Source organism: Aptenodytes forsteri, unplaced genomic scaffold (genome assembly GCF_000699145.1).
Source record: "Aptenodytes forsteri isolate BGI_AS27 unplaced genomic scaffold, ASM69914v1 Scaffold1, whole genome shotgun sequence".
NCBI classification, from domain to species: domain Eukaryota; kingdom Metazoa; phylum Chordata; class Aves; order Sphenisciformes; family Spheniscidae; genus Aptenodytes; species Aptenodytes forsteri.
In genome coordinates this window covers 3,344,266-3,371,128 of record NW_008795035.1, presented here as the reverse complement: position 1 = coordinate 3,371,128, position 26,863 = coordinate 3,344,266, and the positions used below count along the sequence as shown (strand labels likewise).

The window sequence follows — 26,863 nt, the reverse complement described above, 5'->3', positions numbered from 1 at the left end:
TTTTCCAAGTAACATTTATTAATAACATCCTTCGAGTGATAACTTAAGAGTCATAAGGAAGGGGGCTGTTGTCAGTAAACATATAACAAAAAGGTAGTAAGATTTTTGTATTAAAGTATGACTAAAAAGGCTTTTAGCATAGTGTTTAGCCTTACCAAATTTAATATTAAAAACATTCAAAATTGCTAAAAGTGTTGCAATCAGTTCTATTGAACTTATAAAAACCTCATTTCAGTAGTCAATGCTAACCTATTATTTATATAAAATTTTAAACTCCATTCTTAATTTTTGTAAACAAAGCATCTAAGCATTCGAAAGAAAAAAGTTAGTTTACATCCCATTGAACTGCAGCACATGTGTGTGAAACCTCAGGCATGATCAGGCATGGAGCATAATTAGGCACAGAACAAGACAGAGTTTCCACAGCCAGCTGCTGAATACACTTACTTTGCCAAAGGTCTTCTTTGTTTATACTAATTCCATTATCATTTACAGCTGAAAATTTAATAAATCCTCCATGCAGAAGATTTCAAAGAGAAAAAGGAGTCATATTACATAGATTTGTGAAGCTTCGGAGAGCTTTGAGTAGTGCATGACTTTGAATGAGTTACGACTTCTTTGTCTCCGTCAGGAATTTTCAGAAACTTCTTCATAACCATTTAACTTTGGCAGATACTGGGCTTGTCAAAGAGCACGACAACACACCAGAAGACAAGTTTTCAGTCTGCTATTGGCACACTGAGGTATGCTGTAATTTATTATTAAGTGCCAGTCAAATAAAAATTGAAGATGGTGCGCAAGATCATTGTATTCTGAGGCTGTCAGTTCAAGCTTAGGTCAAGAAAGTCAAGAGGGGCAACTACTAACATATAAAAACTGTTTGTAATTTCTGTTTTCTTAGGGAAGTTGCAAACAGCATGGTTATCTTACCCGTATCAACTGGCACCTCAGTGAATCTGTGTGAATGGCAACAACCAATACTCAGGCTGTAAGTTTGTCTGCTCCCGACTCTTGCGAACAAAAGTTTAAACTTGATATACATTACATAAAGCGGTGAATTTGCAGTAAGCCTTTGTTAACTGCCAATATAGATTTACAATTCTCTTAATTAGCATACTTCCAAAGTACATCTAGTTAAACTAGATTTAATCTGGGTAAGTTTTCCTGAGCAGACATGCCCCAAACTAACTATAAATGTCTAGAGGTGACCTTCAGACGAACACTGAGGCACTTCTGTGAGGCACTGCAGGAAAGCCTGCATTGCCGTTGCCCAGCATGTGCTTATTCGGTTGTTTTCTCCAGAGTTCTTGAACTTTTACTGACTATAGGAGTGACATTCATTTAAAAAATAGGAAAAATGTTTTAACGACTACCTGACATTAGCACTAAGTGAACTCAGTGGTTTCCTGTTGTTGCCTTCTCCAATTTTCTTTGGTGTAAAGTGTTAGCATTACAGCTACACAAGTTTTCTATGCCTAATCCCCCTCAATTTGCAGTTTCCTGAAAAAAGAAAAGTGTCAAACAAACTCAAACTCTTCTAAATGCAAACTAATGATTTAAACTATTTCTCCTTTTCCAAGTCTTTAAAAGCGAAAACAAATTAAGATTAAACAAGTTAAACACATGCATCGGCCCTAACTAACACAGGCACTACTAGCACTATTCAAACCTGTTGTTTTGTCTATCAATTGCAAAGAATTTTCAAAACCAGTTTCAAAGAAAAAAAAAGTATGGTGCAAAAGCTAAAAAAATCTGTCCTGTCTTCCCCCATCCCTTTGAACTGATCCACAGCCAAATGAAGACCACAAATGTAGACCTAGTCTCAACGGGTAGGAGAAGAACCAGGCCAGGGTTAACATTTCACCCCACCCCCCGAAACAGCACTTCTTGAGCAAAAACCCTCTTGCCTTTCTCACCATCTTGTTTGTCAACTATTCCAGGAGCTGCACCTAAGTTTCCACGACCACTGTGTAAGTACCTCCCCCCTTTTATTTTTCTGGAAATGGTTGGCGATGTATATAATCCAAAGACTTGCATCGAAGCTTAACAATTTTCACAATTAAGGCATAAGCCAGTGATACTATAGGGAGGGGGGAGTGCAAAAAAGCTCACAACCCCAAGCTAAGTTTGCCCTGTTACTTATTTTATGGCTTACAACGTACATAGACTAACATACGCACTGTTTATTCAATGACTTGTAGCAATGGAACTATAGTTTCATTCTTTAATTGCTATAGTTACATTACTACCAATCTTTGCATTCAAAATCCACAAAGGAATCCTATGAAGGGTACTGTACTTTTTTTTTTTAATGAAACTTGACTAGTCTTAATCAAAATTAAGAAAACGCTTCATGCATCAAACTGATATGGGCAAGAAACTTTTATAAAAATATACTGTATAGAAACACATTTGGAAAATTGCATAGAAAATATCCTTTTATTTAAATCAAAATAAGGCACGGTTTTACTAGCTATGGTTTGGCTGTAAAAATGCAAGTCTATTTTGATTACTTCTATGTTATTAACAATATTTTCCATAAAAATATAGGTGCGGGAGTAAAAAACACCTTTACACAGAGTAGGAAATACTCTACTGTAAAACTTCACCAAATTTACTGTAATTCATTTGTAGAAAATTTGAATACTATTTTCAATCAGGATCCTACATGTTATTGTCCTCCAGGCTGTTCACTGGCTGATGCTGTGCTTTCTTCATTTCCTGTATAATCCAGGTGTTCCATCATCTAAATGTAAAAAGAAAAAAAAAAAAAGAGAGATGGCTCTTCATAAAGAAATATTGCTTTTCCCCCATTGGTCCAAAGTATTTGTTAGCTAAGAGAAATATAATTAAACGTGTGTTAGAGTGCATTTTAGCAGCATACAGATAGGAAGTCCTCTATAGATCAGAAAAGCCAAATAATCAAAGCTCTCTTAACTAACGCTTTCCACTACAAAAGCATTCTCCAACCAAGTCCTCTACAAGAAATTAAACTTCTGAGTCAAAAGTGTCTCAATTATTAAATACAGAGAACAAAAAAACCCGATTGGGGTTAAGCAGATTTTCCAAAGATGCTGTTTGGAGAACTGGAAATAGATCCCAGGATCCTACCTAACATTTACAGGTAGCAAGCAATAGCTCAAATAGAAAAGACTAGCTTTCTCTTTTCATGACAGTAAAAGCTAGCTATATTACAGTTAGTACAAACTAACTGTATTGGCAACATTTCTTTGTAAATTTTCCTTTTATTTTAAAAAGGATAAAGGAAATGGAATTGTAAAGTCCCGCAACAGAAGAGAATCTAAACCAGATTATTATATAGGCTGATTATACTTTCCAATTAATGTAACTGATTAGGTCATCTGAATAACACAAGACAACGTTGTACTTTTCCTGACGAAAAAGCAGCCTGTTTCCCTACCCATTGCTCTATTCCTAGAAGGCAGTGAAGGCTCTGGTTTCCTCCCTGGGACAAGGCATTGAATAAGTTACAGAGGTAATACACACATTCGTTAGCATGACAAACTGAGAGCCATCAGTTTGAGGGCTTCAGAATCAAGCGTAATTAACAAGAGGCCAAGGATTGGGCAGTTTTGACAGCTGACAACCAGAGACAGAAGATACGGAAGTAGTAAAACTAATGCTGAAAAATAGACGTGTCAGAGAGCTCACACGCCCAGCGTGGCTGGATTATTAGGACAAGGGCATACTGCTTTCAGCACCAAGAGGCAGAAAACCCTACGTACCTTGTTCTACAGTGGCATATCCTGCCCAGTAGTAACAAGGCTCCCTGTCTTTCTGTCAAACAGCTGCTCACCGCGTGGGTTCTAAGCTGGGCAGATTTCCACGCGATGGGGACACGATTGCTTTCTTGCCTTACTAGCACCCGCTAGAGGATCCTTGGCAAGACAAAGCCAGGCTCTGACACTGTTGTGTCATACGCACTTCAGTGTGGTGTAATTCTATATATAGGGCAAAGAGAGTAGTTCCATTAACTTCTCTCGTCTTCTCTAGCCGTGACCCACCTCTGTGCCATACCTTCTTTTACACCAACACAACTGTTTCATTGCAAGGTATACAAACGTACCTTATTAAAAGCAGGTTTGCTTAAACAAGCTGTTTCCCAATCCAGACGCACCAGCATGCCATGCAGTAAGTTGAGATGACAGTGCCAAGGCAGAAACAAGTCACTGGGACTTGGGTAAGGCTTAGGAGAGCCTAGTGTCCACCATATCACTCTTGACTAAAACCAGAAAAGGTCTTCCACATCCCTCCCTTCACGTGTCAGAATTAAGACAAGAAGAATTCAGGCAGGCACTAGTCTTGCCGAAACACCCAAGAACTGAGTTATAGCAATAGCACACACTCAGTCCAGCAGCGAATACCAAGCTCCCGTGCTAATGACAATCTTGCATTCACTTCAGTATATCTAGAACTTTCCCCCGGCACTGTGACCAAAAATCCACATCAAAAGTCACCCAAAGCAAAACACTCCCTACAATTACAGAAGTCAAACCGTCATTTTGGATGAGGATTGAAGTATTTGTTCCGGGGGGGGGGTATTTGTTCGGGGGGGGGAAACAACCCCCCCCCACACAGTACTACACTACATCAAGTAACGCCATGTACCTTCCTTCATCCTAGGGAGGATCATCTAACAGCTGGCACTGAGCAGGTAGCTTTGGTAAGCATTTTTGTAAAACGTTTCCCTATTAAATTGACAAGATGCTTCCAGAAGGAAGAGTTAACACTATTTGCAACAATTCAGTGTATCCCAAAGTCAAAGATTCTTCTCTTAATCCTACAACAAGGTAAGTAGCACAAAATGTACTTACGCTGGAGATACCACCTGTATTTAAATTTTAAAGTCTCTGCTTAATATATCAGATTTTTAGGTTGACTTTAAAACCAAAATGGCTAGTAGAGCATAAAGGGTGTTTGGGTTTTTTTGATAGACATAAATGTTACAAGGCCCAAAAAAAAAAATCCACGCCACCCCATTTCTAATCCCTCCACCACACAGAAGGAGGATAGCCCACAACTTGAAGTCAGGGACCACAGATGTCTTTCTAAAAGCATAAGATTGCATTAAGCAGCTTCTTCCACAAGTGTATCTCAGTTGTAGGTTCTCTCAGGACAACCCCATCCTCAAAGCCTCAGCAGAAGCTGCAGGAATCTTTATGAAAACCAGCAGCAAGATGAAGGCACCATGCTAAAATCCTGGACAGAGTTGTTGCCAAAGGAATCAGACCGCACATTGTGGAGAGCTGATGAACGTTTTTAAAGTGGAAGAGATTCAGCAGCTTTTCTCCCACATCCAAATTCCTGACGGTTTTTAAGGAAGGGTGTCAAGATAGCTTTGTAAGTAAAATACATTTATGTTCAACCTATCTCCTAACACGGTGAACTATTAAAAACCTGAAATAAAATAAAAAAAAAAAACCACCAAAAAGCCATGCACACAGAGCCAAACTAGAAATGGCAATACAAACTTCTACCTGTAAAAGAATACATAGCACCTATGCACACACTTGACTGCAAGATTCACTCTAATGATGTTGCATTCACGTAATTCTTAACGACTTAGAGCTATGATTAATTTGCAAGTATCTAAAAATGTGATTTAAAATTGCAGTCCTAAACAGCAGGTGCATGCTGTGTAACATGCCAATAACAAATCTGTTGATTTATTATTTCAAAGAGAGATAAGAAAGCTTGCTAAACACTTCAAATTGACAATCTCTGAAAAGTTGCAAGACTATTCTATCTAGAAGACTTCAAAGTTGCGTTAGTCCACTGGATTTTTCATGATGTTATTAAACAGATTTCATAGATTGTACCGATACAAAAAACAAATAGTATTTTTATATTAAATCAATAACTGGGAAATCAGTATCAAATCAGTTTATCATGCAGGCATACATGAGGAGTATAAGCAACCGAGAAAACCTAGAAAAAACCTTTATTATACACTTCACAGCAGCAATACTGCCCATTGGGTGGTAGGAAAGCAGGTATGTTACTCTCCCACGAAATCCCTGTGCTTCAGTGAATAGTTAAAATGTTTTCCTGTGCAGCAACTCATTACAGCTCAAGACTACTCCATAAAAAAGCCACACAGCATAACTAGAATTTAAGACTGCATCATTATGCAGAAACAGAAGTGCTCTCAGCTGAGAATTATGGGACCTCAGAGCTATCTTAGGGAGTCAAGTATTTCCCATATGCATAAAGTAGAAACTGAAAACCTGATTTTAACAATCCTATCCAAGAACTTGAGGGCACGCAGCAGGACAGAAGAATTTTAAGTTATAAAAATACAGTCTGGCCATCTGATTTTAATTTGCACTCAACCCCTCCCACTTCCTAACCTCTTCTTGGTTTTGTATCTAATTTCTTTATTATTAAGGCTTTTTAATGAGACTTAAATTGTTAAAGTACTCTTTATTAGAAGAAAGAAGCTAATGAGAAAAGTACTTTTTAGTTCAGAATTTAAGACACAGGCAGAGTTCACCATCTCAAATTGTCTTCAGTGTATAGGGCAGACAAGCTATGCTTTATAAATAGATGTATAACTCTGGACTGGTGACTATAATTCAAGATTATATTTAAATGCTAAAATTCTGCAAGAAGTTGAAATTTGAAAGCTTGCATTGCTCTCTCCATGCTGTGCTTGAGACAGCGGACAGCTATAATAAATACCATCAGCGTTAGCAGTCATATTAAGGTGAAACCTTCTCTCTGCGGTCTAGAAGCTGTGCAGCAGCAGGGCCACAAAAGCTGGTCCGAATCCTTGCTCCCTATCCCGCTGCAAGCATGGCAGACAGTACAGGATAAAGTATACTGTTGAGTAATAAGATGATAGAGGGACTGTAGACATGGCTACTAAAGGCAAATTGTAATGCTGAACATTGTAACAGAGGACAACAAAATTGTTGTTTAGCGCTAAGCAGGTTTTCGTGTCAATGCAGTGGCACAGAAAAATTAGGTGAAGTACTTCCATATAGGTAACCATATAGGTAACAGTCGAGCAGCTAACACCAATTCTAAATATTTGAAGACACTCCTAGGGATTTGGGAAATTATAGAGTAGAGAGGCATACAAAGCCTGCCTTCAGGCTTAGGAATCATGGCTCCATTGGTACTTTATATTAAGTTTTCCTGTATTCCTTTAAAGAAAGGAAAAAAACACCCACCACACCTAAGCATAAAAACAGATTTATAGCTTGTCTTCACTTCTACCCTCTTCTACTGAGTTGAAAAGAAAAATTAAAAAGAAGATAGATGCAAGAAAGAGTGAAAAGAGGAAGCAGAGGGGAAAAAAGAAAAAAAGAAACCATAAAATGATTCATAAAGTTGCATTAAAAGAAGGCCATAATCACACCTTGTAGCAAAGGCGTCCTGGAGGAGTCCGATACCTAAATAAAATTCATTCCATTATTAAAATAATATACAACAAAAATCAGAAAAATCCAAAACTCAAAAAAGCTAACTAATGGACTATAAACAAACAGCAGCATTCATGAAGTTTAGTCACCTGTTACACTGTACACGCTTTTGCACCCCTATTCTTAGGACGCTTTGCTCTAACAAGTCTACAAGGTTTCTCTGTTTCCATGAGGACAAAGCAAACCTCTACAGAAGTCTGGTCACCCTTGTCAATGGGCAGCTCTGCTACAGTCCAAATTACCACTGTTGTAGCAAAAAAATAGTCTTCTGTCACCTTTCTATATCTTTCCTCCTCAGAATGAGCACTGAAAGTTGGAGATTTCAACCCTGGTGTTGCATGTGGGGTTTTGTTTGTGGTTTGTTTTGGTTTGTGTTTGGGTTTTTTTTTCTCTTGTTTGTACGTTCAGTAAGGACAGTTCAAAATACAGCTTTATGTGGGGAAGACAACACATGAGACAGATCAACACTGCAGCATTCTGAGAGTGCAACTTGAATAACACCCTCTGGAAAAAAAATTAACACAGAAAAAGTTCTTCAGAAAGTTATAGAAAAATAGGCGTTAGGAAAGTTACACAGAGGTGTTCAGTCACAGACAAATCTAACCCAGGGATGGTGGAGTGGCGGTGGAAATCAACATTTTAAATTGTGCCAGAAATGAAGTCATCTGACCTCGAAACAAGCTGAAGTTCAGAGCAGTTTTAATCCTTCAAGAAACCAGTTGAAAGGACTTGAAATAACTACTATGGCAACATAATTCTTCCAAGCATGAGTTTTGCTATGAGAAGTGCAAGAAATTTTTGTCACTAGAGCCTTGCCAGATTTACTTAGGCCGATCTTACTTGGAACTCAAGTGAGGAAAATAAATTGCAAAGCTTTTCCCCCCACAACAGTCCCAGAGTTACTGGGCTTCATATACGTGACCCTGTTTATTTTAGAATAGCAAACAGTCACCAATTTATATAAAAATGCATGGCAAGCCAAATTCATTCTGACCTACAGAGAAACATTTCTATTCACTGGACCTATGAAAGGAGAAGAGTTGCTTTTGTAGACAAAAAGACAGAGTATCTAGTTAAAGCTGAAGATCTGAGGAATTTCATACCTAGCCAACCTCCAGCTGAAGCAGGTGTAGAATATTAGATCCACAAAGGTAGCATTTAGCTGATAATACTATAGGAGCTGCACGCCTGCAGTTTTACATCTACGAGAATTACCACCACCTTGACTCCCACTGATCCACTTAAACCTTGCAATCCAGAAGCTGAAAAAGCAGGAGCTGCTCACCATCAACTTCGCATCACCCACCTCCCCCCCGCATCAGACTATCCATTCTCTCAGCTGAGTTTAACACAGCCTAGATACAGGAGATGGTTGCCGAATTCAAACAACATTGGACATCAGGTCTCAAACAAAATTTAGAGTAATCTCGAGACTGGTCTGTCTTACGATAAACGCCAGCTCACAAGGGCTACTGGCACACTGGGTTACTGCAGCAAGAGAAGTCAGGGGGAATGTGCACATGTCAACAGGCAGAGGCAGACAGCCGCTGGGATTTTACGGACTGCAGTTCCTAGGCAGTGTTAGAGATAACCAAAGGGGAAATGCAGAATACCCAAGGCAGCACGTACACAGCGTGCGCTGTGATAGAAAACAGTTATATAACCATCCAGCTATTTTGTTGCTGAATGCTCCATACAATCCTGACAATGCAGGACACCAGTGATTCACGGAAAGTTTCTAAAATTCTAGTAGATCACCAACTTTTTTGAACTGTCTCTTAATACAGGACTAGTGCAGATTGAAATCTAGATGCTTAGTTCAGTGACTCATGTTATACCACATCAAGATGATAGTTGAGGAATGTTAACACATGAAAAAGACATTTCAGAGAAAACAAAACAGAACAAATGACTTTTTCCCCCATGAGTACTGAACCAGCTATTTCATCTCCCTTAAGCTTTGTTCTGCTGTGTCAACTACTAGACTAAGATTTTCTAAGAGTAAAGACTATTTTTCCCTATTCATCCCAGAAGATAACGAACATTAAGACTAGCAAAAATCGGATTGCGAGGGATATGTTACCAAGTACTTAGAGAAGCACATACTCAAAGGAATCAACAACAACAAAATACTCAAGGCATCCAGCCTACCTGGTAACTGCTTCCTTTCCAGAACTTCTTCATCTCTTTGCGCCTCCAAGCAACAAGCGAGCTAGTAATGAGTGTACATGGTACAAGATAGAGGAGGGCAGGTTGTCCCATCTTCATTAACGCCAAAACAATGAACGTCAGCACCATACCAATGGCATAAGCTATAAAAAGATATTTATACATACACAATCAAGAACAGGTGAATTTTTAAATTAAGTCACTCATTTAGTAAGCCAAAACTATTTTTTTTTTTTTTAAAGTAGTGTCTTCCTTGCTAATATAATTGAAGAAAAGAGGGACAATAGGTTGCTCTATATTTGCGAGCTTTCTCAAAGCAACTGACCACCATAAAGAATGCTCACCTTAAATATGGGCAGGAACATTAAAAAAAGATTGTGAAGAGATTCTTGACAACATTGAACCTTTACCTGAAGAAAACTATGTAGTTCTGCCATTTAAAAAAAGCTAACATGAAGATTAACTTTGCTGAAATACCGTGATTTACCTATTGTACAGGAAATGTAGTATACAGAAGATGAACTTGTTTGAACATCAAATCTTCGACAATAGGCAACAAGAAGCCCTTGACAAAAAAAAAAAAATTAATGAAATATTTAGCCATGAATTTTTTTCTCCCCAATCCTCCAAATCAAAGCAGCATAAGAAGAATTTATAGTAAAATTTCCCATTACTGTATGTTATCTTCTTGCCATTTATTTCTGGAAAGCCAAGAACCAGTTTAAGAAATCCTACGGTAAGTCTTGAAAATCTAAACCATAATGCAAATATGAGCCAAGTGCGCTTGGTGTTAAAAGGTTTTGGTTTTTTTAAGCAAGCTAATTACATTGTGATATTTTCAATTTTGAAGGCACTAATACAGAAGAGTAACAACCTAGTTTTAATACTCTTCCTCAATAGGATTTTGATGCTCGCTCTTAACAATCAGCAATTTTGCCTCAGTACAAGTCACAGGAAAAGGGAGAGCACACTGTTCACAAGATGGTGCTTTGTGCCTGACTGAAGTAATTTGCTCAAGACTCCAACTATGGCAAAATTCAGCTCTTCTAAGAAAGATGCAAAAACTTGATAATACATCTTCCGTTACCTCACCTCTAATTAGGTACTCGAGGATACGAAAATACTATGAAGTCACAGAATACCTGCTTTCTGTGAGATTTCAATGAGATTTAATTAATACTGACAACTGGATTTATCCATGGGACTTGTGTTTACATAACACAGTGCAACAGAAAAGCAAAAACCCTTCACTATTTAAGTGTTCTGTAACATACTAAGCTTTCTTATATTGTGGCGTTTGTTGTATTCTGCACTGACAGATCAAGGAAAACTGCTGCATTTGATTCGGTAACTACTTTGTGGAATAAATTCTAACACAAGTCAGTTGAGAATCAAAACCAAAATATTTAATCGTAAGTCACAATTGCCAAAAACATTTGCTCACCTGGGACAATAATGTCTCCAAAACCCAACAACGAAAATGGCATGTCACACAGTGTCGAAGCGGAGTATTCGAGTCTAGGCACTCTAATAACCACAGGTAACTGTAAAACAGTATTTTAGAAGCCCACATAAATCTAATCTAAAGCATCCTGGTGTTTTGGATTTTTTTTGGTTTTTTGCTTAAATTAATAAACAGTTTTAATGTAATTAATTAATTGTTAATGCAGAACTTCAAAATAGGTAGAACCTAAAGTAAAAACCAGAAACCAACATAGAGAGTGGATAAAGCTTAAGGTAAGCTGGAATTCCAGATTTACAAATAATACGCACACACCAAACAAAAAAGTTAAAACAACATTTAACCACATAATGAGAATAACAAGTGTGGATTATTAACCTAACTATAGAGTACTGATCAATGATATCCAGGCCCTGAAGAGAAATTTGGACAGTCAGGTTTTCCCCAAAAGAATAGTCTTTTCAGAGGGAATCACTTAAAAATCCAGTATCTGAAATACAATCCTTACTTTCTCATGGGGAGCTGAGCGTTCAGTAGGGACTTCCACCAAGTTTCCATCATTCTAGGATCAAACCCAAGTCAACAGGTATTTAATACTTAAAAGAAAACAGCAGAAGCTGGCTATATTTTGTGAGAAAGTTATGCTGAAAAGCACGCTATGAATTAGCTACGCAATGTCAGTATTTTTATGTTGCACATATTAAAACAACTGTTCATACCTTTTCGCTGTTTCCAAAAGGACCGGCTGCAACTTCAACCATTATACTTGCCCCATTCTGAAATTAAGGTTATTTTTCAAAAGTTAGTGGTTTAATACACCAAAACATTCCTACTATATTTACAGAAACTGCTGGTAGCTCATCTTACAATTCAGGATTGGAAAAATCCTGAATATCAAAAGGAATGCACTAGTATTGTACAGTATTAGACAGTATTGTTTTGCATTAAAAACACATAGTCCAGCCTAAAATAGCTGTTTTAAAAAAAACAGAAAACAAATCCACTAGATGTAGCTGGAAGTTTAGATAAAAACATGTCAGCTTTTTCTGCCATGAGCTTTCTGTTTCAAAATAAAAGAAGGTACGCTTGCATACAGGTCACACTACACTGCAAATGAGCACCGCAGAAAGTACTAGAGCATGTTCCAACATACGGGTGTTAGAAGCAAAAGAAGGAAGAAAACTGGAGGACAATAATTTCTCATCATCGCACTGTCACACAATTGGGGACAGCTTACTTCTGGCCATGTGATTGCTGAAAACTTAGTCATTTAACAAAGTTCATGGCACCTATACAAGCGTTACGCTCTGTTGCCCGTACAAGACAAAAATTTAGGCCATTGCTGCCTTAAACAGGGAAAAAGAAAAAGGAAGTCAGCATTTCTGCACTGAGAATACTGAAAACACTAATCTGTTTGACAAAAATACTGCTCTGGTGACCAGACAACATTTTTATTTTTATTTTAGAGACAAATTCACAGACATACCTTTGTGATAAATGGTGTTATGAAGACAAAAAATACATCGTATAGAAGGAGAAGGCCTAGAAGTATCACACAGGACTGGCAAAAAACAAAGAAAATATTACTGTAGGTTTTCAAGGACTGCGTGGTTAGATTCTGGTACCATTACTGTACCACCACATTAAAAAAAAACAAACCAAGCCAAACCCCCACACCTCCCTGCCCCCCATGTTTTTATTCTGGCATAACATTTAGAACAGGATTCGTTTCTCTTAATTATTAAAAATGGTAAAGATTTTTTTTTTTTAATATATGTTTCTTAAGTGTTGAAAACCTACTTCCTGACACTAAACTTACAGATTCATGGCATTGGAATGCTTTCTTAAGGTAAGCAACTTACAGTACCTTAAAGTTGGGCATTTTCAGTGTTTTAATAAAGTTTAGGCAGAAAGCAACTCCCAAAATATCTTGCAAAATCCAAGCCCACCTAAAAATAAGAACACATTTTTACACATTGTTCAAACTACTGCTGGAATGTAAGTGCAATAATAATTTTAGATTTTGCTGGAAATAGCAAGATCACAAAACGGATTGGAAAGCAATAAATTAGTTTTTAGGAAGTATTGCTACCAAAACCACACACTAGTTTCGAGATGGCCAGTTTACACTAGTCTCTGATCATAAATAGGTAACTCTTCTTTATCAGCGTACTACAGAGAAAATGAGTTGAACAGAGGCTGTAACAGGGCCTTGGTATTCACTTTGGATGATTGCTCACTCGATTGGAAGCCCTCCTTAACATCTGGCTCAAGATGCTACTTAGGATTTTACTATAACATTTGTGGTCCTATGCTTCCACTGGACCATAGGAAGCATAGGTCCTGTGGTCCCTACGCTATTTTTGCCTTTTTTTCCTCTGTGGCAATCATTAGCAATCGAGCTAGTTCTTCCTCATCTTCATAATTTTTTGTAACTCCAAATTACCACACAGTTCATTTGTATAGCTTTGTTCTCTATTATTCCCATGCTTGTTAAGCTTCATAAATACTTTCATGACTTTTTTGAAATCGGCACTGGAGTTTAGAAGGATGCCATGCTCCAGGATTAGTTATACGATGGGAAGTTCATTAATGACAATTATTCATATTACTCTTTTAAGTCAGAATGCATCACTTACCTATCTTCATTTCGAAACACTGCCCAGACAACAGCTGCTGCTATGCAGAATACAGCAAGAAAAATAAGCCTCACTTCAACGTTTTTGTTGCAGCATGCAATCCTAAAAGAAAATAATTAAATTAAAAAAGAAACCCTGCAACAGTCAACACACATGCCTGTGCTATCATGGGTCCTTAAGCTGATAAGGTGTTCTCATCCTGAGAGCTTCACCTTTGCCCGTTTGTTCCGTCCGGACTCAGGTGGCATTATTCTTGCAACTGCAGCAGCAGCCCTTCTCTGGGCTGCATTAAAAACATGCCCACAGATAGTAAGCCAAGTTGGGCTTTGGTGGCCAGTCCTCATTTTAGCAAACACATCCAGGGAAGGCAGCAAGCAGATGAATTTAATCCATTTCTGTCATGTAACAATTATGCCACCAGAACTATGTCAGCGAGGGACAGTCATGTCATGATTCCAGAAAGGCACGGTGGTAGGGAAAAATCAATTTTAGGACACATAACACAAGATTAAAAAATAGAATAACTACGTATTGCAAAAATTGTGAGCCAATATCTGTTTCCACTGCCTACTCAATTTTCTGGGACAGTTCTTGAACTGATATTAACTGACAGAAGCAATGCCTGTCCTGCAGCTTACACAAAACCTGCTATCTTTTCTGCCTGATCTCTACCTTTGATGTGCTACTGGATCACCTGGCACTAATATCCTGTACTAAGTAACACACAAACAGTCTTAGGCTTCCAAGCTTATAAGCATTGTTCTTTGGGGGAAAAGAACCATTTGTCGCATTAAACATTAGGGTTTTTTAAAGTGAAGATACAGGGGAGGAAAACAGGGACGTTCTCATACTCACTAATAGCTGCAGGATATTTAACTCGAAGTAGTAAGAAGAGGCCACCTATATAGTGATAACCCACTACCTGAGTTAGGACTGTAACCGCTAGCTTCTAACACAGAGGACACGAGCAATGTGTTGCCTTCGCAAGAAAAAAATTAAAACTTGGTCTGTCACAGGTACAGTACAGATTAAGATGAGGGAAGAAAACCTCTATTGCCTATCGCATAGCACTTGCTCAAAACAGTCCACTAAGAATTGGAAACTATTTAGCATTGCCAAGAAAACAAAGTATGTGCAGGATCCCCCCGTAGAGAGTTGAAGTGAGCACACCCTACAGGCAATCAGAATTTTGTAAAACTGAGCTCGGATAGCCAAGCAGAGCCTTTCAGGTTTGATTATAGCAATGCTTTCAAATAAGGGTAATGCAGCAAGTCTCCCGCAACACTATTTTCACTGTTGATTATGCTACGGATACCTTTAATATCTATTAAAGGAGCTTGTAATTTTCTTTTGTAACAATCCCGCACGCTAAACCATACAGGAAACAATTTGTCAAACCGTTCTCGTATTTTCACACTACCTTGAGTAGCAACCAGAAAATATCAAAAAGAAACCTTACATTTACAATAGTTGAAAGGTGTACAATACCTGCACTGCCCAAACGGTATTTCTCCTATTAAAGCCGCAAGACAGTTGTATAGACTCATTGCAGATGCCAAGCAGAAGACTGATATTATAACATACACTAAATAAAAAGAATGGAAGATGGGAATCAGTGACAAAATACAACAGAAAAAACCCCAGCAAACAGGAATCAAACACAAGGATGTACGTTTGATATACACTGTTAACACTTATAGCACTGCTCGATACGGTCAGTGGAGACTATAGCCAGCTGATCACAGGAAGTGCTGAATTCTCAGTGTCTCTGCCATGACAAGAGTTCTCATCAAGCAAAGACTAAAGTTTTGAAATTTTTGAATTGAAAACTTTTTTTTTTATTTTTCCTCCCTTTTCTTTAAGAAGAAGTGTCACCTGTTACTGCTTTCACATACTTTTATTTGGTTATGGCTAAAACCAAAGTACTATTTTACAACTACCAGCTTTCTCAACTTCTGTTAATACTCCTCACTTCAAATTTTCTTTTTAATCACTTTGTCTGCTTATGCATAAAAATTTCAGCATCCCCAAGATCTGACTGATGATTTAGATGGCATTTTAAGATAATAAACACCCTATCCCTTCGAAAAATTTCTACGTAGCTAGGAATCACCTGGTTAGGAAAAAACTCCATATCCCATGTTCTAACTTAGAGTATATTGTGTATTCTAACTTATGGTAAAGCACCCTGAAACGTGGACAAACAATAAAACCAGTTGTTTGCTAGTTGGGGTTTGGGGGTTTTTTTTTGGTAGTGAGGGTCTGGCTAGAAAGCAATTCTGATACCTACAAGAAGATGACTGAAAAAACAGGCAAGAAAGGTGGATTTTATAGTTGTAACCAAGATCGTGCGCCATTATGATCTGTTAAGCCTCCAAGACGCGAAACAAGAAGTTTTACACAACAGGTTCCTCTGAAATCAGTAAGAAATCAGCTGTTTAAGGAATCTCAAATTTTGAGGCAACAATGCAGAATTAATAATGCCTGAATACTTACAAGAAGAGATACGGAGAACTCCATCGTAGAGCTCAGCTTTGCAACTGGCTTTGTGCTGGAAACATTCCCTCCCTAGTACTTCAGTTACAGAATTGATCCTAACTCCACGTACCGATATCAGGACGTACATTCACACACTATAGTAGTGACATAGCAAATTGGTGGTTTTTTGGTTGCTTGTTTTTAATTAAATACAGATTTTTTTTCCTGGGACAGCATGTCATACCGTGGTAACAGCTTCTTTACCTCCAAGAAATTTCATATATGTCTGCTCCAAAGTGCACAGAACTAAGGCTTCTTAGCAAACAGCTATTACTTATTTTCTTTGAACCATTCATATTTCTTCCTCCCCCTAACACATTTGTTACTCCTCTCCCTTTATCCTTTAAGAAGCCTCTTTCTTCACTTCTTCCTAAATGTCACCTGAAACATCTCAGAGTAAACAGGGGACGTTTTTAACCTACATCTTTTGATCACATTAAAAGGTTCATCAGTCTTTTAGTGGGACAAGTTTAGTAAAGGTAGCATTGCCCATAGTCAAGATAACAAAAGTTATACAAAATCAGAAGTCAGGATGGTGAAGTTTCTTTTGCCAGAAGCAGGAGGTTAACTGGTAACAAGTTCTAGGAAAGAGTGAATTTAGGAAGCTTTCAGAATGAAAGTTACATTGTTCATACTAAAAAGTGTAATTTAAAACAGTGTATCTTTTCTGGTTGCATGACTTGAGGGCAGGAAAAAAAAAAAATTGAAACTAAAAATCAACCAACAGTTTGGAAACTACATTTTACTGGAATTGCAGAATTCAAGAACTTCGCTTATTGCTAGCATGCCTGAGTTTATTCCATTATGGTAATGCTGTTTCGCCTGATACTTCAATTAGGGCACTGCAACCACAAACTCACTGTCAATGTAGCAATACCTAACAAAAGCTTCACTCTAAACACTACTAAGTTATCCTTGCCATCCTCCCAAGAACATCGACATGCATCGTACACTTTTTTTACTAGTCGCTAGTCACCTCTCCTCCACACTATTTCCTTCAGAATAAGCACTGCCAAGGCAGCCTTTGTAAGGCAGTAGAAGAAAGCTTCTCTCTTTTTTAAGTAGCAACTACACCTTTTCAACCCTCAATTCATACATGGAGAGAACAGTTAAAATAATTACATTTAGTTTAGAAATCTAGCTTTTCAGAGTTAGACACCTAATAAGATCATGCAGAAAAATAAGTCAAATGAGATTATTCGTTGTTTCTTACCTAACCATTTGTAGAAGAAATAAAGTAAGACCAGCATGACACAACAGATGACAACAAACAAGATAACTGTTACAGGGGTGAAAGTAACATTTTCTTCCTTCTTCCGTCTTGTTTCTCTCTCCCCAGGAGTTGCTATTGCTTTCAAATTCTCACTGTTTTAAGAAAACGACAAACACATTTACCTCAGGTGACAGATTATGAAAGTGTTTTACCTGGACCAGAATTGTTGGTTTTAAAGCATTGAGACTGACAGCATTTCAATCTAATCCTTCATACCATTATTAGACTTAAAAATCACAGAAAAATGGTATGCTTATTGTTGTGAGCCTCTCTCCATTTCTTAACGGAGATATGCACTTCTAACCTAGCATAGATCACAAGGAAAAGATTCTTAACTGCCCTCCTTTCCAATCGTGTGGCGATTGCCAACTTTAAGGAGTACCCCCAACCAAACCCCTCATCCATGTGAGGAAAAGTAGTCCAGTATCAAAACTCTTAAACTCCTTTTCAGGATGCATGCACTCAACTCTATTAGCACATCACCTCTGACTACAATATTTCTTGGGCTAGATGTAGTCAATGTGACAAATATGTCTCTGATAAATCAAAATCATGGGTATTACACACTGTTTTAGAACATCAACTGTAGACATTAAGTGTCTGCAAAAACCATTCATGTTAGCAGAATGAAGCTAGCTAAGTACTAGTTCTTTTACCTTTCCACCTCATAATTACAGAGTATATGAAAGAGAGGGGGTGTAATTGGGGATTTTCACTGGGAGTAAGATTTCTGTGCGTACATACTCCACATTTATACTTCACCATGCAAAATAAGGAGACTTAAATTGTTGTGTTTGTTCTTTGAGCAGATAGTCCTACTACTCTTTAGTACAGACGCTAGTGCAACTTGCCCATCAGATAGCGTGTTCCTGACAAATCCCAGGACCTACCTACAAAATGCTGAATTCAGCACTGAAACAGCTACCTTCAAAAGGGAAAAACCCACAGGAGTAAGACACTTTGTTAGATGAATCACCTTCTCAGAGGACATGCTTTGAATAAGCAGCTTTTTTTTTTTTTAAAAAAAAGCTCACCCTACATTTATGAAAGTGCACTTTAACAAGTTTAATATAATTACATCTAGGTATTTTTCAATATGGGAGACAGCATCACATTTTGTTATTTTAGCATTCAGTGCAGCCACACCCTATAGCACTGCAGGGTAAAAAAGAAGCATAATCAGATCCAACCTTTAAAAAAAAAAAAGAAACACTACCCCCCCTCCTTCTACTTCTTTAATCTCTGTAAAATCACTAGATTTGCATAACTAGTGGGAAAGAGGAAGCTGTTGTTATCACATACAATCCACTCCCTGTTGTTCTGGGGAACAAAGCAGGAGAACACCACTGAGAATGGTAAGCCCTAGGCCCGTTCAACGTACGCAGACATCCAAGAAATACTGCAGAATACCGCCATGCTCTGGAAGGCCAGCTATATCCAGTTTAACCCCAGACTAAAAACAATTCTGTGCATCGAGTGTGTTTCGCTTCTCTAAACAAAGCCGCACATCCCCCAAGCACAGTGCAGAAACCCCTATTACCCCTTGTTTCCCTGCATTTGCCACATTCTACACTTCACCCCCTCCCCTTCCCTGCACAGGGACGGCTGCTGCCTCCTTGCCCCTGCCTAGTCCTAGAGCTGCTATTGCCCCTGGCTCTGTTGCTCCACCAGATAACACATCAAGCTGAAGCAGATAAGCCTGGTTGGACTTTAACTGTCCGGAGCCACCCAGACACAACCAAACCGCATTCCCCAGTGCTCCTAGTGACAGGAGCGCGGTGCAGAGACATCCCAGAGGGTGCTGCACAGCCAGCCGGGATGAAGCAGTTGTACAGATCCTTGCCAATGCAAAACTACGCATGTACCTCTTGGATCACTGGATTTTAAAAGGTGTCATTAAAATACCTACTTTCTATCATGGATATTGGATGCCAGTTACAGAGTATTTGGCAATTTGTCAAAATGTTAACTCATTCCTCCTCCCAAGAGCTGCATTATCCCTCAGGAACTTTTACAATCTACTACTCAAGGTTCCTCAAAGACCTACAGTGATTTTTTTAAAGGTTGCAGTGCTGAAGCATTTCACGGCAGAACAGCTAATTGCACCTAGATCTTCTAATTTTTTAACTACCAATGTAAAAGAACACAATTTCTCACTGATCATAGTCACAGTTTTCACAGATATGTAGTTCACATAATTTAAGCAGTTCCATTTAACAAACTTACAGTTCTGCTACTCCGCTCCAGTAGCCTCCTAGTGCCACAGTAAACACAGCAATTAGGAAGATGACAACCATACTGCAATCAAACTCTGGCAAAGGTGGTGAATACAGAGTCACATTAACTTCATTTCCAAGCGTCTAAAAAAAAAAAAAAAAAAACACAACAACAAACAAAAAACACACATACAAGTTGGTCCGTAAGGACAACACAGAACTTATTGCTTATTTTCCAACAAGATGCACATCATGATTTCCTGCTCTTAACCTACACAATGCTGAGAGCAAGTTTTCAATTTAGTGCACAAGACATCCCATATATTTGCCTTGGTCATTGTAACAAAGCAATGCTTTCCATGCTGCCTTTCAGGATGGTCAGGTTTGAAAACAATCCTATTACTACTGCTCTGGAAACGTATGGATACCACAAGGCAAAATGGTACTTCTTTGCATTCTTTCAACACTTCTGCAAAGTTGTGCCTCTAGCCCAGAAGCTTCTCATCCCCCAAATATACCAAGTACTATCAAAGACTTCTGCTCGGCAGGAAAGCACATCTGAGTCAATGAACTTGAAATACAAACTCACAGGTCCACTGAGGTATCAGCAGAGGTCTACCTCTAGCTCTTGAAACCACAAAACTCACAGTTCAGATACAGGCATGATGCTTCAGACAGGACACAGTGAAAACTCAAGGTGGCAGAAAGTTACTTAATAACAGCTTTACACAAACATCATTTGAGATGGATTCAAAAGAAAAGAAAGCAATTTCACACTACTTAAAAAAAAATTAAGACCAAAGTAAAAAAACCATCAGCTGAAGGACACTGAAGAAGATAGGAGGGAACATGGAGACATAACTGCTACCGAATTGTACAAAAATCTTGAAAGCAAAACCAAGATGCTTCCATTTGACTGAAAGGTGAGATTTAAGAAACAAAGGATGATAACTTGACAGGAAACGGAAGGAGGTAGGGAAGAAAGGTTTGCTGTTTTAGACAAAGTCAGCCAAGGCATCTAAAGCAATCCTGCAGTGAAAACAGAATTCAGAGATGCAGCAGGAAAACAGATTTGTTAACAGCCTGCATGTGGGATAAAAGCAGAAGAGGAGATGAACATGCCAGGCAGGTTTGGCTACAGGAAGATCAAACTGGCAGTGGAGAGACTGAATGGGAAACTGAGTAGTGTAGTGGAATATACTGGCCATATGTGAAGAAAGCTGATTCATTTCAGCATCTGAATTATCTAGTTACAGATATTAACCTTACTGCAGGCTAAAGAAGTCAGAATCATTCCTTTGCCTGAAGTTATGGAAATTCAGAAAACAAGTAAGAAAATTAAATTCTAGTGAAACATTGCAGTTGTATGAAGTGGAACATAACATTAGATAAAGGCAAGATAACCCTATTCAAATTACAGCATCCTGTATGTAAAAAAAGAAAACAAAACCCCAAACAAACCAAAACACAGACACAAAAAAAGCACCAAAAAAACCCAGGAAACCTAAAGGCTTATACATTTTTAGTATTAAATTCCAGCATGTCTTAATCCAGTTTTTCCTTTAAGTTTCATAAATCTTACAAAGCACAATTCACATTAGAATCTAGAGTGACTGTTTCCTTTTGTTCCTATTGTTCTGCTCTTCACTAAAAATTTGCAAAGTCTCAACTTCCACCACAGGGAGCACTAGAATCAAATACATCGCGTCAGACAACAACTCTGCAAGAGAGCTGTCCACTTACTAGAAGGTTTGTAACACTCTGCTATTGCTATCAAGACTCATAATATACCTGACTTGAATGGTGAAAGCTAACAGAGATGAAGTCTTCTAAGAAAAAGTAGGAAGAATGCTTATACAAACTAGCTACCCTCCGACTGGTGCTGTCTCTCTCTTCTAAATAAAAGGAGAAAGTTGGAAGCCTTGAAAAGAGTTAAAATGGAAATACAACTGTAGTAGGAAGAATACAATGGCTGCCAGCTTCTAAGCAGCACATATCATTCAAAACAACAGCTGCCAGCGACGTGACAGAAGGCTTTGGCAAAAACTGCACCAGAACTAGGAAAGGATCACTTGCAGTCTAGGCTGTGTTCCTCACTACTTTTACGAAGGTGGTCTCATCATAAGACAAAACCAAATTCTTTGATTCAACAGCAGTATGAGACATCATCTGGCACACTAATCCACTAGCAAAGTTACTCTGGTGAATTACTATAGCTGTACAGAAGTGATTCCACATGACACCACCCCAAGCAGCAGTAGGTAATAAGGTGGTGCAGAGAAGACTCAGAACAAATTAGGGATCTAACCTTGCCCTAGTTCCCCTTCATGTTAGTAGGGCATATCTTAAAACCACTCAACTAAGCAAACAACACTCGTCTTACTTGAAGGAACAAATTTCAAGACAGAGGATAACCCGAACCAAAACACAGTATTCATCAAGACTACGACAGACTGAGGACAGTCATCACAAACCTTCAGTCATGTCAATGCTCAGCAAGAACCCATCTTTAATGGGAAGAGACAGAAAACAACCAAAGTCCTATACATCTAGGCAGGTTTCAGTATGCATACTTACCTAAGACAACCTCCCATGGCAGCTCTGAAGATTAAGAGCAGAAATGGTGAAGTGAGCTTGCAAATTCAATCCAAGAAGCTAACGCTACACAGGTTAGTGCTAGCCTCTGCTATTCACAGAAAAACATGTGCAGTGCAACTCCTGCCTAGCAAAGCTATTTAATACTAAATAAAAAACAAAACAACAACAAAATAACAACAGAAAAAGCCACACCGAAGATACGACACTGTTTTCTTTAAAACTCTCTGCAATATTCTGTATCCTAATATTACATGTCAAGCAAAGCAAACTCCAAATACCCCCAAAACAAACTCCTCTGCTTATAAAGTGTAGGAGATACCACAACTACCACATTTTAATGACACACACTTGGCATCTCACCATGAACTCATCAGCAGAAACTCAAACTACACTGCCTAACTGCTCTGTAGGAGATGCAGTCATGCTAGCTCATCATCTGGCAAAGACAAAAAAACCCTCACACCTTCCTCAAGATCCAACCTGATAAGGTACTGCTTCCCTGAAAGATATCCTGCCAGTAGATACAAGTTCAACTGTTCTGGCTCCTGCGTAAAGGAGCAGCCCTCTCAGGCTATAGCTCTTGACGTATGTCAGGCATCTGCAATGGAAGGCCGCTTATCTTGTTGAGCAGGAAGACTTCTAAGATTACCCTCCCTCCAGTTAGGTATTATGTTTCCCATTCTCAGTGTTCTAATTAATCATTCTCTCAAATTAACCTGAATTAGGAAGACTAGCACTTCCACGACTTAATATCCATCCTCTTCTGTGAAACTGAAAGCAGTATCTATGCACATCCAAATCAGGCAGACATCCATATCTGACCTGAAATTATTTTATTTATTTGTTTAAAAACCTAAGTTTATACAAACCATAACATGCTGCAGTTACATTACTTACCAGCTGCATATCTACTATGTCATTATATCTTATAAGAGCAACTGGAAGAGTCACATCTTCAAAATCAGTCTTGTTGTCTGAAAGAGGAGACTAAAAGAGAAAGTGCCTTTCAGTGATAAGTATGTTGAGCCTAACTACAAAGCAAGTTAGGTCCCTAAAAGCAGATTATCCTTTAAATTTCAGCGTATTTGTAGGAAGGAAAAAAAAAAAAGAGCTCATTCATCACCTTTTGCAAAAGGTTAATGAAGACAGATGTACTTAAATCAGAACAGGTGATACTACCAACACATCTGGATTCATAAAGTTCTCATGCTTTTATAGCATTACAAGGGAGAATCAAAACTCTGTTTTTATTCTCCATGCTTTTACAACAAGATTAACTTTTCATGATAATCACACAAATTCATAAATTGCAAATATTTATTCATACATGTTGCAGCTGTAATAGAGAACAAAAAGCAACAGAAGTATCTGTAAATACCTTTTTTAATTTCCAATTTTGGATTACATTTTCCTAGCTTATTTTTGTCACACATGTCTAAAACAAAGTATCACCTAAGACTACAGGGAGTTCAGAGTACGCTAAAAGTAGGGAATGACAAAGACAAGCATTTGCATTCAGAAACATGATTAAAGATACAAGGAACAGATTAAAAATACAATTCAGCTGTAGATACTTTTAGACGATACAACACAGCGTCGCACAGAGCTAACTCGGAATGACCCTCTCGGTCTCAGGAACAGCAGTCGCGCCAGCACAGCGCTCTGTGGGGAAGGGTAATGACTCTGTCTGGAGTCCCACACATTGCCGAGGTCCTCTGCTTTTGGGGTTTCTCTCAGCTAACCCTGCACAACACTGCATCAGACGAAATAGATAAGACGCTATTTCACTACAGAAGAAAACTGTACGCTGTAACTTACCAGCCTAGGTTTACTGGCAATCAACAGCATTTTAGCACCCAAACTTTGTGCAATTCTTGCTTTCTCCAAAAAGGTGCAGTTTCCTCGCATCACTACAACTGCTTTGTCCTTCATTAAGCCAGAAGGAACTTGAGAAGAATTGCAGAGTACCGTAGAAGTCAGGTTTTCCAGAGTCCTGAAAGTCTGCAGAGAAAAAAGGGAGAAGAGGAACGTGATGAAAGTAGGAAATTTGATACTGCAAACTAATCTAGAAGACATTCCTATGCTCCCTAATTTGAGGTTTGCCAGAAAGAGGCATAACAGAAAGCAATCATTAATTCAGGAATATAAAAATGAGAGCAGCAGTTTCTGCAGCCCGCAATACTGAAGGACATTTAGAGCAGCGTACAGCTGAAATATCTGGCTGTTTCTAAATGCAATTTCACAGCAATTGTTGCTCTAATTTAAACATAAGAAACTGGTTATATAGAAAAAAATCACTGCTTGTAGTTCTGGGGAATCCAATGTACACTCTGTGATATTTCCAGGCTTCAGAAGCCAAAAGAGCACTGACAGATACAACATAACCAGAGTTCTGAAGTATAATACTTGTTCAAAAACAGTTGGCGAGCCTGATAACATACTACTTATAAAAAAAAAAATAAAAAAAAAAAAAAAAAAAAAAAAAAAAAAGATTTCTATCCTTATTTCAAAGTTCAATTCCGTATTGACAATTATTTTTAAATGATTGTCAGTTTTCTTTAGTTAATCAAACTAACTGGCCGCCTCAGTGGCCAAAGTAGCACAGCAAATATGCTTGGGGCAGACAAATGATTTTTACTCTGTTCTACATTGAGTTACCCTGCTAATGAATGACAGGAGGGAAGGGAGAGAAGAGTGCCTTGATCACTTCCAAATACAAAGCACTTCCTGTTTATAAGATGAAGGCTTAAAGAAAAAAGAAAAAAAAAAAAAGATTTGTTTCTGCCTCACACCCTAGTTTGGCTCAGAGAGACACACTCGGGAAACATGGCATGATGATACATTCCAGATAATCTCCTATTCCACCACATGTTCTCAAGACAATTAGACAGAAGATCAAACGGATGAATCGGTATAAGAAATCTGTTTCACAAGTTTAAAAAATTTTTGCAAACAAATAAACAGAAGTTTTACTCCCAAATCTAAAACTTGGACATACTGATAACAACTGAAGAAAAAAAATTAACAGTATCAGTTGAATATATAAATGTATTTAAAACCAGTTCTAAGCACAGAGAGAGTATCACCTTTGCAAACTTTAGGAGCTCACTTTTTAAGGGGCCGGACACACCACACAACCCAAAAAGGTAAGTATTCAGTGTAGCACCTATTTAACTCAAAATTTTGAGGACCAGTTATAGCTGATCCAAATTCATACTGCAGCCTAGTTTTCTTAGGGAGTATGATTCTAAGCTACTTACAGCATTGTCCAGGCTCTTTGGAAGAGATATCCATTTAGAACTGTAAATTATGCAGTAATCCTTTGTTACTGGAGGCACACCATTTCCAGAAGCGTGCAGGATCCCCTCATCTGCAGTTACCTGCAATAAACCAGGGTGTTCTGAAATAAAAAAAGTTCAGACTACCAGTATACAGATATTCTTCTAAAAAGCTGTTAGCTTAGAAAGAGCTGTTTGGAGAAAAGGAACTTATTCAATTAATTATTTTATATAATGATTGATTCCACAAGAGATGGGTAGCTTGAAAGCAGGATGGGAAAAGAGTAAAAATCAAGTCACTGTATAAAACTATTTATCCTCATTTCAAATACAATGTATTTGTTACATGTACAGTACACGGCACCAAGTAGAATACCATCAAGAAACCCAGGCAAATGATTTCAGATTCCGTATCCTATACTTTTCAAAAAGTGTAAAAGTTTACATAGAAAGCAATTAAAACAGTACATGGAAAAGTGGGTTAAAGTCTTTCTCTCCTTGCAGACTCTGGAATTTCCCCTACTAATAAAGGTATTATATGGCAACTCCTAGAATATTTTTTATCAAATACCTGTAAACACAAAATAGTGTACTTTAAGAATTTGTGTAGTTAAGGAAATACTGGTGTCTCTTAAGATTACTCTCAGAGTCCCTCAAATAACATGATTTCTGTTCTTTACTAATACATACGAATTTTAAAACTTCTGATAATTTTAGGGATATATACTTCTCCCCAAGCATTAATATACTAATAAAGGTCAGGTATCTAACTGGATAAATGAATAGACTAAGGATTAGATGTAGCTACAGCTGCGAAGTAGTGAAAACAAATAAGCATCATTTGTATCTCAAAGAAGTGTCACCTTAAGAAAATTGGGCGATGACCTCATTTCGACTGTTTTTCTTGAGAGAGAAACTGACCTCAGTATCAGGAAGTATCAAAAGATTAACAAAAATTTAAATCCTGTTGTAAATTCCAGGTTTGTCTGAAAGAACACTGAGATATTAAGCTAGAAGTAGGCAAGGGTAAGCAGGGAAAGCCCAAATATTTGTCAGATGTACCATGCTAATCATTAACAGTGCTATAGAGGCATTTCTCCTCAGGCTAGCATATCAGTATTCCGCAGCAAGTAAGAACTAGAGAGAAAAGCAAAACATGTGACAATATTGTTTCAGAGGTTTATGTCTGCCTGGTTTGAATAGCAAAAAACCTTCTTCAGAGGAATCCATTATATCGGCCAT

The 26,863-nt window shown here is 38.1% G+C and overlaps 1 protein-coding gene across 1 annotated transcript; it reads right to left on the bottom strand.

The window, feature by feature from the left end:
* SPPL2A (signal peptide peptidase like 2A) lies at positions 1-26,863 on the bottom strand. The gene is made up of 17 exons (XM_019471318.1): positions 26,833-26,863; positions 25,604-25,743; positions 24,162-24,344; positions 23,241-23,330; positions 19,756-19,889; positions 17,470-17,621; positions 15,207-15,303; positions 13,719-13,820; positions 12,947-13,028; positions 12,566-12,640; positions 11,799-11,855; positions 11,588-11,641; positions 11,062-11,161; positions 10,105-10,182; positions 9,600-9,760; positions 7,385-7,418; positions 1-2,746 (listed from the first exon to the last, which is right to left on the bottom strand). Exons 1-17 carry the CDS (start codon positions 26,861-26,863, stop codon positions 2,715-2,717), a joined length of 1,602 nt encoding a protein of 533 aa, XP_019326863.1. The 3' UTR covers positions 1-2,714.